Source organism: Aspergillus glaucus, assembly GCF_001890805.1.
Source record: "Aspergillus glaucus CBS 516.65 unplaced genomic scaffold ASPGLscaffold_24, whole genome shotgun sequence".
Taxonomy (NCBI): Eukaryota; Fungi; Ascomycota; class Eurotiomycetes; order Eurotiales; family Aspergillaceae; genus Aspergillus; species Aspergillus glaucus.
In genome coordinates, this window is record NW_019170476.1 from 117796 (window position 1) to 127793 (window position 9998).

At 46.8% G+C, this 9998-nt stretch overlaps 3 protein-coding genes across 3 annotated transcripts; 1 reads left to right on the top strand and 2 right to left on the bottom strand.

Moving 5' to 3' along the window:
* Window positions 1-299: 299 nt before the first annotated feature.
* Window positions 300-1763, top strand: ASPGLDRAFT_39031 (uncharacterized protein; the record flags this gene model as incomplete). The annotated part of the gene is made up of 2 exons (XM_022545018.1): window positions 300-656; window positions 1485-1763. 2 exons carry the CDS (start codon window positions 300-302, stop codon window positions 1761-1763), a joined length of 636 nt encoding a protein of 211 aa, XP_022397031.1.
* A 2947-nt stretch (window positions 1764-4710) lies between these two features.
* Window positions 4711-5238, bottom strand: ASPGLDRAFT_69435 (uncharacterized protein; the record flags this gene model as incomplete). Its single annotated transcript, XM_022549370.1, has 2 exons — window positions 4711-5111; window positions 5169-5238. The coding sequence occupies 2 exons, from the start codon at window positions 5236-5238 to the stop codon at window positions 4711-4713; spliced, it is 471 nt and encodes a 156-aa protein (XP_022397032.1).
* A 1253-nt stretch (window positions 5239-6491) lies between these two features.
* On the bottom strand, window positions 6492-8340 carry ASPGLDRAFT_51546 (FAD-dependent oxidoreductase). The gene is made up of 7 exons (XM_022547555.1): window positions 8167-8340; window positions 7486-8120; window positions 7306-7431; window positions 7156-7255; window positions 6865-7096; window positions 6766-6805; window positions 6492-6714 (listed from the first exon to the last, which is right to left on the bottom strand). Exons 1-7 carry the CDS (start codon window positions 8251-8253, stop codon window positions 6669-6671), a joined length of 1266 nt encoding a protein of 421 aa, XP_022397033.1. The 5' UTR covers window positions 8254-8340; the 3' UTR covers window positions 6492-6668.
* Window positions 8341-9998: the final 1658 nt, after the last annotated feature.

Consider the following 9998-nt stretch of genomic DNA (forward strand, 5'->3'; position numbering starts at 1 on the left):
GCCACTGGGCCTTGATTAGCGAACCACGGGAGAATTCTCCGATAACATTCCTTGCCTCGACAGATTGGGTTATGATGATGTATTCATTTGCTCTTGGTTATTTAAACAGACGACCTTGTCCGTGGTCTGTCAATTGGGCCAGATTCTAACTGTTGCAACCTGGTGAGACTGCCCTCTTAGTCTCTAGAGAACTACATTCGCTAACAAAAAGAAAAGACACTGCTCTGCTCTGCTCTGCAGCTGATCCCGGAGCTACATCCGCAGCCCCAGTCCGTCCAGACCATACCAGTATCTAGACAATGAAGGCCACCACCCTCCTCGCCCTCCTCGGCCTCTTCGGAGCAAGCGCCACAGCAGTCCCAGCAGTCAACTTCCCCCGACAAAACGGCAACAATCACCCGGTATCCTGGGAATTCTTCCTCTTCCAAAACACAAACTGCACAGGACCTCAGGATACATTTTCCGGAAACGGGACCACGGCTTGTCGGAACGATATCCGGCATGGTAGCGCGTTGGGGTTCATTAAGGATGATATTAGCCCGGGGTGTGTGATTGAATTGTTTAGGGGGAAGAATTGTACGCAGAGTGTGAGGAATGTTACTTCGAGGACGGAGAGTTCGTGTCAGGTTTTGCCGGGGTCTGTGTCGAGTTTTGATGTGAAGTGTGCGAGACCGAGGTTTGTTGTGCCTAGGGGATAGTATATTAGATGGGGGCGGGGAGTTCTGCTGTATGTACATGCGACGAATGATGAATCTAGATTAGTTTACTTGTCTAATATAGTTTCTAGAAAGTTAGATGGTCTTACTGTGACTTATCGATGGAATATATCCTACGAAGATGCATACAAACATCACGAATGTTGCCGTCTTAGTAGGTAGGGTGTTGAAGACGGAGATGCTTTCCATGCCGTCCACGGGACTGATGTCCGATGACGCTGACTGGGGATGAATGATGATTAGGGTTTCCTCCCCAGATGCAGTGACAATGGAATCCAGATCATAGAGGACTTCTGAGTCTTTTCCTTCTTGTTTAGTTTTCCCTTGGTGAATGCACTATGTCATGCACTGCCAGTAGCTGATGGTTAAAAGTTTGGGGGTATATAAACGTCTCTTTTCCTCTCGCTCCATCATTCTTCTATATATCCTACTTCATCAGCAAAGCTGATTGATCCTGCTTCTCGTCCTATAGTGTTGTATGCTATATAGTAGTATGCTTTTACTGGGAATACGTTGTATCTCTTTCGGGAATATGCCCTCTACACGGTGGGAGCAGAGCGCCCTTTTCATTCTATAGCCGCCCTCGTTTCATTCTTCAAACGAAACTGATGGATTGTCTCCCTTTATTATACTCACTACTATTTCCACCATTTATACCATTCTTACCATCATTTTACGAACCATCCGTTAGAAGACTTACCACGCATATCAGCAAAATGATATGATAAAGAAGAACAAGAACAAGAACAAGAAAACTAACACTAGCAGACAACGGTTCACAGGCATCCGAAGGCAGCATCGATCAACCATTCGATCTTACTGCAGACACAAAGTCGGGAGTTAAGCCTCGTGGAGAGTCTCAGATACCTAATGCAGAATCTGGAATGGCGAAGACAGTTTCATGATGGTTCGCAGTTTACTGGGAACATCGAGAGCGCCCAATTCATGCTCAACCATCAGGTCGAGCTGAATGTGATGCGCGAACCGCAAACAGAAATAAATGGCACCGTGACTATCCTGGCAGAAAAACTCGCTGTATTGCGGTAACTGGACAAGAAACGGGACGCAGAGGAAACTTGATAGTCCAAAAGCCACTCTCACAGAGGGATCGGAAAGTTCTAGGCGCTAATTTCACTCGAACGATACAGCTCCGTCGACAGAAGCAAGAGGGAGCCAACCTGGTATATGATACAGACGTTTCGAAGTACGCACGCCTCCACAGTACAAGCAAATACAGGCGGCACCGCGTGGATATTTTCCTTCGTCTTCATGGAGCGACTGCAGCTACCGCAATTAATTAATTTGCTGCTTATGCAGAGCATGGCCGAGAAACACACGGTCATCCCTTCCTCGCAGACAGCAACTCAATGGTTGTTACCACCGCGTTGCCTGAACGTCGCCAAAGTATGGATTCGATCTGAAGGTAACAAGACCAAGAATTGAGTAATTCCACCGGGCTTGTGTGAAATATCCAAGCGATATTGACGATCATACGAACTGATCTGGGTGCAAGCTGCCATTTTCCGTGTAAAAGAGCAGAGAATGTTGACTTCCCGGCGGTAATAACTCCAAAGGTTTTGGACAAATACATAGGCTGTCCTTGAAATGCCTTCTTTAGCATTTCTAAACACCATACCCTGGTTATACGTACTGTTCCTTAGTACGCCTACGGGTCATTTTTATACCGACAGGAACATGGTGCTGTTTCTCTCGACCCTTTTCCCAACAAGAAACTAGGCAAGCAACTCTAGTAATCCCAGCTATTATCATCATCACTACCAGCACCATCACTACCGCTTTCACCAATCATTACCACCACGAATGCTTCCACCAATTACAGCGGGTTGGTGAGACCGTTCAAGAGGCAACAAGAAGCAACAATTTAGATCCTGCAGACCGAGATACATTCTATCTTTTACCGAGCCAATTAATAGAAGATTTCTTCAACGAACTCTTTCGAGGTTGAAACGCGAAATTCGGATACAAAACGCAACGAAAGAACGGGGGCCTGACTTACGGCAATCCCTTTCATCTTTCAATTCGAGGACGGAATAAAGTTGGATAGGACTATCCAAGACTTGAAATTTTGGACGAAAAGAAAGTGATTCAAAGCAATGAAGCAGGAGCTCGCTATACGCAAGGATGAAACCAGTTTGTGAACGCTGGGTAGATACATACCTGCGAGACAGAAATTGGAACTTCTACTGAAGTCACCCAATATCTATGGAAACGTCAGCGCTTATATCTGACTACGAAATGAGTGAGCACATTCATCGAAACCCATACATGGGGCGTTCAAATTCTCTCGCAGGATAGCAGAGAAAACCAACTAGTGCATGGCCCAGATGCTGCAAGCATGGAACAGTACACAACACATTTGGACCGACCTGGTCTTTCCAGATGCACTGTCGGTACCTGGAAACATACGCCAGAGACCAGCTTTACTGTTATGAGCCGCATAAAAGATGCCAACAATCTGGTGCACAAACCAGGCGTGATTGAACATGGCAGTCTTTAATCGGGCAAAGTCCCCGAGACGGTTTGACCATGGGACGACACCAGCAAAGACGAAATCCCGAGCCTCAACGGTTGGAATACAATCAACTAATTTGCCGCGATCGCAGAAGGGAAAATCGAGTATCGCGTTGCGTATAGAGCTGGTGTTTGACTTGAGTTAAAGACAGTGAAAGGTGCTAACAAGTGGTAGACCTACTTTTTGGGCTATTGACATCTATAATGAGGAAAAGCTTTCAGCTGAGACTATGACTACTTCGCAAACGAACAGAGATGATGTCTATAAAAAAGACACTGATGGTTACAGCTGTGTCCTCATACCGAAAGCTTTCAACTCAAAAATCGAAGGAAGTTGGAACACTGTACCTCCTATGGAAAAACCTACTTCTGCTAGACGAGCCATTAAAGCTAGGTCCGGAAGATAAATTGGCAAAATTCGGACAGAGCCCTCGAATCATTCAAGCTCATTTCAAAGGCCAAGTGGTCTGACATCGCAGTTCTCACCTCTAAACAGAATCCGTCATAGATGCTTCGAAGGTGATCACAACCGTGAAGGCATTTTTATCAATAAAATGATATGCCATACTTCTTTGCTATCATCGATTTCGTTCGCAGTTACTTCTTAGGTACAAGGTGTATAATAACTATGTCATAATTTTAAGTATGCTTCTCTTTCAGTGCTACTTAAAATGCAACGAACAAAATAATTTGCACTTTCAACCCACTACCAGCGTACATTCAATTTTCTATCGCGACCATGGCAGAAACTAACTATAGACCCACTCCAAGATCTTCAACAGAGTTTCGAAAACCTCAAATCACAATACGTGACATGGAGCGCGGATTTCCATAATGGAATCGAAGAACAGTTACAAACACTCTGTACACTAGATCTCGAGGAAGCACGCATTCATTTACAGAGTTCATCATCCCGAGATGTGCCTGAAGAAAACGCCGAGGGGGAAGTGGGCAGCCCGGCATCCCGAGAGCTGATGCTAATGCTGACATCTCTAAGAATAACGAAGAAGCGATGGATTCAACTACCGACTTCAACACCCGCTTTGAAGAACTATCGCAAAAATTCCATCTGTTGAGATCAAGACGCTAAGAAACGAAGTTGGCCGGCTTGAGGAGCTCTCAGGGAAACAAGGAAAGGAACTGAAGATGAGCCAGAGATTGGCCATATTGGAGGCTAAGAAATCAGAGCTGCGCAGCGCATCAGACTCACCGACGGATCGGCGACGATGGGTGCATGTGTACGGAAGTTTTTCAAAATGAGAATCCGAGCAAGAGCAAGACAACCGGAGTACGTTCTTATGTGAGATATTTATACTGACTCGCCCAGGTGGTGATGGAGGTATGTTTATATTACATGTTGGGATTTGTTACTGTTTCGTTTCCCAACAGTTATAGGTTTATTATATAACATGACAGAATTCCGCTTTGCTATATACACATGCAATAAATCAAACCAAGCTGTTTACTCCTGCTTCTGGATAGTAAACGGACCCGCCGCATTGTAAATCGTAGGCATCTGAGGAGCCGTCGACAACGAACCGCTCAGACGCAGATACCACACACTCTCGTCGTCCACAGTGGGCAGATCCTCGGGGATGGTAATGGACACCTTGCCATCCTTCTCAGAGAAGCCATCTGTGAGCTTAACCTGATGATCGTAGTTGATCGTGTCCAGGTTGCGAACGGGGTTGTTGTACAGCCAGACGCTGTAGTAGTCACCCGGGTACTGGGCCAGGGGGTCCTCGCAGTTAGTGGTAGGGGCACGGTTGAAACGGATGTCGATGGTGGTGCCGGGGGCGACGGTGGAGTTGTCGGGGACGCCTTGGTAGACGTTGACGCAAGAGTAGTCGCGCTTGCCCCAGGCTGTTATGCTTGATTAGTTATGCACGGTATGTATGTTGTGAAGAGTGAGGGACGTACGCAGGTACTTGTCAAAAGCCGTAGCGCCGGCGGCGAGGGCAGCGGTGGCAATGGCAGCGGAAATCTTCATTTTGGAATTGGCTTTTTTGCGATTGAGGATAATGAGATGAGATGATTCTGGTCAGAGCAGACGTGGTACTTATATTCACTCGTTGTCCTCAGGCTATAAATAATATCCGTCCGGATGCCCAGGGTCCAGCATCCGATTGGACCGATTTAAGACATGCGGTCGTTAGTGCCGAATGGGTCACTTACCCGATTAGGAAAGTTGATGTTGGATATCCGGGATCGGGTGAATGTCGGGATGAGGTCACTTTCTTCTTCTTCTTTTTCTTCCTGCTGTCATTTCACTAGCTTCTGGTATTTCCCTTACGGCACTCTGTCGGACACATGTATAGACATCTGCACTTAATATAGGCATATACTGAGCCGGTCTACTTTTTCATAAGGCATTGAGTCCATCCTCAATAGACTTCTACTACTTCCAGTACTACCAGTCTTACAATGGCTACAATAATTCCCAACGTCATTGCCGACCAACACAGCGATAGTACTCAACCAAGAAAAAAAGGTTCCTTTGCTAGCACACCTAGCTTAGCAACAATAAATCAGATGGGTCGGCTCTTCTCAGACATTCAAAGAGGGATGACATGAGAGCACAACAAACGAAGTAAACAAACCCGGGACACCATAAGTGGGTAAACAACTATCAACCTTTTCGCTTGTGGTTTCTGCCCTTCCTAGTGGGAAGCTTCTGCATGACATTTCCATGAAGTGAGCATGGATAGCTCGCCATGCTCAAAATGTGATCTGTTTGCAAGGGAACGCTTAATTTTTGAAGACACGAGTATTATCTTTGCATCCCCTCTTCATAAAAGATGGCTCATCGCTATCTGAGGAAATGCACAGGGAGCTCAACACGTTGCAGTTGTGGTGCATGAAGTACCAAAAAGCCGGATGCGTACAGACTGGCAGCCAAGGCTTGCTGGGTAATGCGAGAGCGTTGGATAGGTTGCTTCAGACATGATGACTTGCTTTCACGACCCTGACGAGGCGTGGAGGAACGAATTGCAGATGACAATACGCTGGCCCATTGGCCTGACGCGGTCATCCACGCGATTGTTCATCGTGAGGGTGCCTATACTTTCGAGATCCTGACGATTTGGGTTAACCATATCCTGCCATTTACATTAACGTATCTGACTTGGTATTCTAGACGATACCGACAGAGACCCCGTCGAGACTTGCTAAAATAGCCGGACAAATTGATCAAGTTATTGAAAATGGTCGAAGTAAATCTCAAGACCATTCAGAACCCGCTAACACACGTTGGCAACAGGATATTACGACTTCTTCAACGAAATCAGGAATATTTCGGGATAAATCGTCTGTCTAGATCTTGTGGAACGCTGTTTGGTTCTGGATTGGTTTTGGTCCGTTTGATGACCAATTCCTCACTCTCACCAACCAGAGAATAACATCAATCTGGAAGATATTACATCAAACAGCCTTCAACTCCTCCTCACATCGTTCAAGCACATTAAATCTGTTCCAATTAGCTCTATCCCACCACCTCGGAGAATATAGGAATGCATACCCAGAATCATGAACCAACCGACTCGCAAACGTATTCGGAACTATCCAGTCAGCATCATCCACGATGACACCAATAACAATAATAACAACAAAAACATACCATCCATCCCATCCTCCATATATTTCATTACCCTCCCCTCAACCTCCTTCTCCTTCCCAACTCTAACCGTTGAAAGAACCTGTACTCTCGACGCTCGTTTTGTGCGTACTTTTTCAAACAATGCCAATCGCGCGGGGAGATCTTCTGCACTATGCAGATCCCGGAAGAGGATGCTGATTGCACCGGCGTCTTCGATGGCTTGGTTTGCGCCTTGGCCGCCGAAGGGGAGCATCTACACCACACCTATTAGAGATATATATGGAAATAATAGGGAGTGGGGAAGGGAGGTACAGCGTGAGCGGCATCGCCAATGAGGAGGACTTTATGGTAGATCCATGTTTTGAGGGGTTCGTGGATCAGGAGGGGCCAGCATTTTACGTCGTCAGCGAGGCTGGTCTATTGTTAGCCATGAGACTGTAGGAAACGGGGTGAAGAGCGTACTTGATTATCTCCGGGACGATTTGGTTGAAGTGGCCGAATTCTTGTAGCATGTCTGACTTCGCATCGCCAGAGCTCCTCTCTGGTTCTCGGGTTAGATGGATGCCAACGAAGTTCTGGACTTGATTTCTATTGCTTCTTTAGTACAATCCGTGCCAACAACGAGTGGAAAGAACGACGCACCCTCGACACCCATACCAAATCATATGCTGCACACTATCAACCCTCGACGTATCCGCCAACAGAGCCGAATCTCCCGTTTTCATGCGCATGGCATCCCTGATTTCCGGTCTAGCCATGAGCGTCTCCGTAGGCAGTAAAAAACGGAATGCGCTCATCCCCGTTTCAATAGCCCTGTTGCTCGTGTTTGAGTCTGGTGGAACTACGCATCCACGTACTGTGGAGTGGAGTCCATCTGCTGCGATAACTAGATCGGCAGAGTGGACGGTGCCATCAGTTAGGTATACCTGGCCGTTGAGCGCGTCGACATCGGCAATCGGGGAACCGTATTGGATTTTCACCGGTGACGTGGAGATACTCTCCGCCGACGTGGTCTCCAGAGCTAGCCTCAGCAGCTCCTTGTGCAGATCCACGCGGTGAACGGTATGGTAATCCGACCCAGTAATACTAGCAACGTTTTCCAGGCTCTGAATCGTAATCTGTCTCAACGTCAAACCGTCCATCACTTCCCAAGCCTTGTGCCGGCACGCTTGCGCTCGAGCGAAATCAAAACCAAGATGTTCCAAGACAAGGACGCCATTTGGAGCTAGGGAGACGGCAGCGCCAATTTCGGTTGCGAAGCGGGATTTCTCAAAGATCTAATCTGTCAGCAAGAGGAATGGTGATGAGTAGTTGGGAATATACCTGCACTTTGTGACCAGCCCGTCGAAGGGCGATGGCCGTGCAGAGGCCCGAGATGCCTGCGCCGACGATTATGATGTCCAAAGCCATGATGTTGAATTTGGAGATGTTGGACTTTTTGGAATGAAATGATGGTCGACTGCAAGGAAGCTGAGGTCACATGTTGAGCTGACCGCTATCTATGGATGCATGATGCGGGAAGTAAGCATGGTTATATCAGGCTGAAGACGAGTTCAATTGTAATTACCAGTCGTTGCTACCTGATAAGTGTATAATCTGCCGATATTCTGTATCCCATCGCTCGAATAGTCGATATATATTGATAGGATAGGACCATCACGGCTGGTTTTTATTCCGTGCCATTCGGAGATAGTCTATTCCATGAATGTCCGTTTTCGTCGACAAATCGCTACATCTCAATGTATTAGTCTGGTGTACATCCGCACTATGGTTGCATCCGCTGCAATGCCAGAACTCTAAGCCCAGCAACCTTATGGTCTAACGCTCGCCGCCCGTCCTCGAGACAAATGACTGAACTTGCAATCAAGCAATGTTCTAGCATGATGGCGTTGGAAAGCTATGGCCAGAGGCAGGTCCAGGCTCTATAGACGGGTGCATCCTTGATCGAACGCCTTGTCGTCTTTCCCAATCCCGTATATCTCAATCCTTCTACCCCTGGAACACCTACTGCGGACCAAAGATCTCTCCCCTTGCTTCGTTAGATCTGCCAAACTGAATACGAGAATGAACCACGGATACTGTTATAACGGCGATAATTAGCTTGGGACCCGAGTCATGGCCGATCTATAGAGTTCGCGTTAGCTAGATCCATGGTTGTGCGGACAGCATACCTGGGTTCGTCTCGAGATTTACGGATTACTTGTATTGAGACGCAGTAAGCTGTCTGAGCTTTGCATAGTGCTGGATAATGCGGTTCTGTTATCGGTGCAGGGTCGAAATTCAATATTGGTAGGATTCACGGACTAAGTCGATCCATCTGAGTGTAATCTGTGGTTCAATGATCTGTGGAGCTTAGCCCATTGTCCCACTGTAGTGGAGCAATAATTGTCCTTGGCCTAAAGCAGTGGTTTGACTGAGAGATGAAACGAGGATGTGTTTTGTGTGCGATACGTGTCAATTGCCATCAGGTGGCTGCACACAAAACGCCACAGAATACTATAGAAATCAATTTTTGAGAACCCGGGGGATTCGATCCCCTTTTTGGCCCTGACCGTTAGGACCAACCTTGAGTTTATGCAGGAGCATAGTGCGCGGTAGTTGGTTGGATATTGGCTATGAAGTCCATCCATTGAATTCTATTGTGCGTTTAGCCGCGCGAGATCTTCGGGGATCTTCTGCAGAATCTACATAGAATTTCTAGGAAATACGAGGCCCAGCGAATGAGCGAGACTGTAGAGGAAATAATTCTCCGTAATAATACCCTTGTTTGGGTTCCAATTTCTGGTCTTTTCTTTTGTGATGTATCGACTAGCATATCGACTCGTATCGCGTACTCGGGGTATTTTTGGTGGATGCACACCTTCGGATCCGGCATATTCTTCTTCACTTGGTGTGCTCTGGATTATTTCTACTCGTGGGAATAGAACAGCACGAAGGATTCTCCCGCCAATAGACCAGAGTAATAAACTCGGGACTTTTGTTGTTTTCCGGGGCAGACAAAGTTTATCGACGTCCAACGTGCCCCTGAAGAATACCTGCATTATTCATTCATCGTACAAGTCAATTTTTTCTCTTGAATCAAGCAGAAAGCCTGGGACTGATTGGATGATCGCTATGCTGAGCTGTTCTGGACGAATTTGCATCCCCACTTTGTT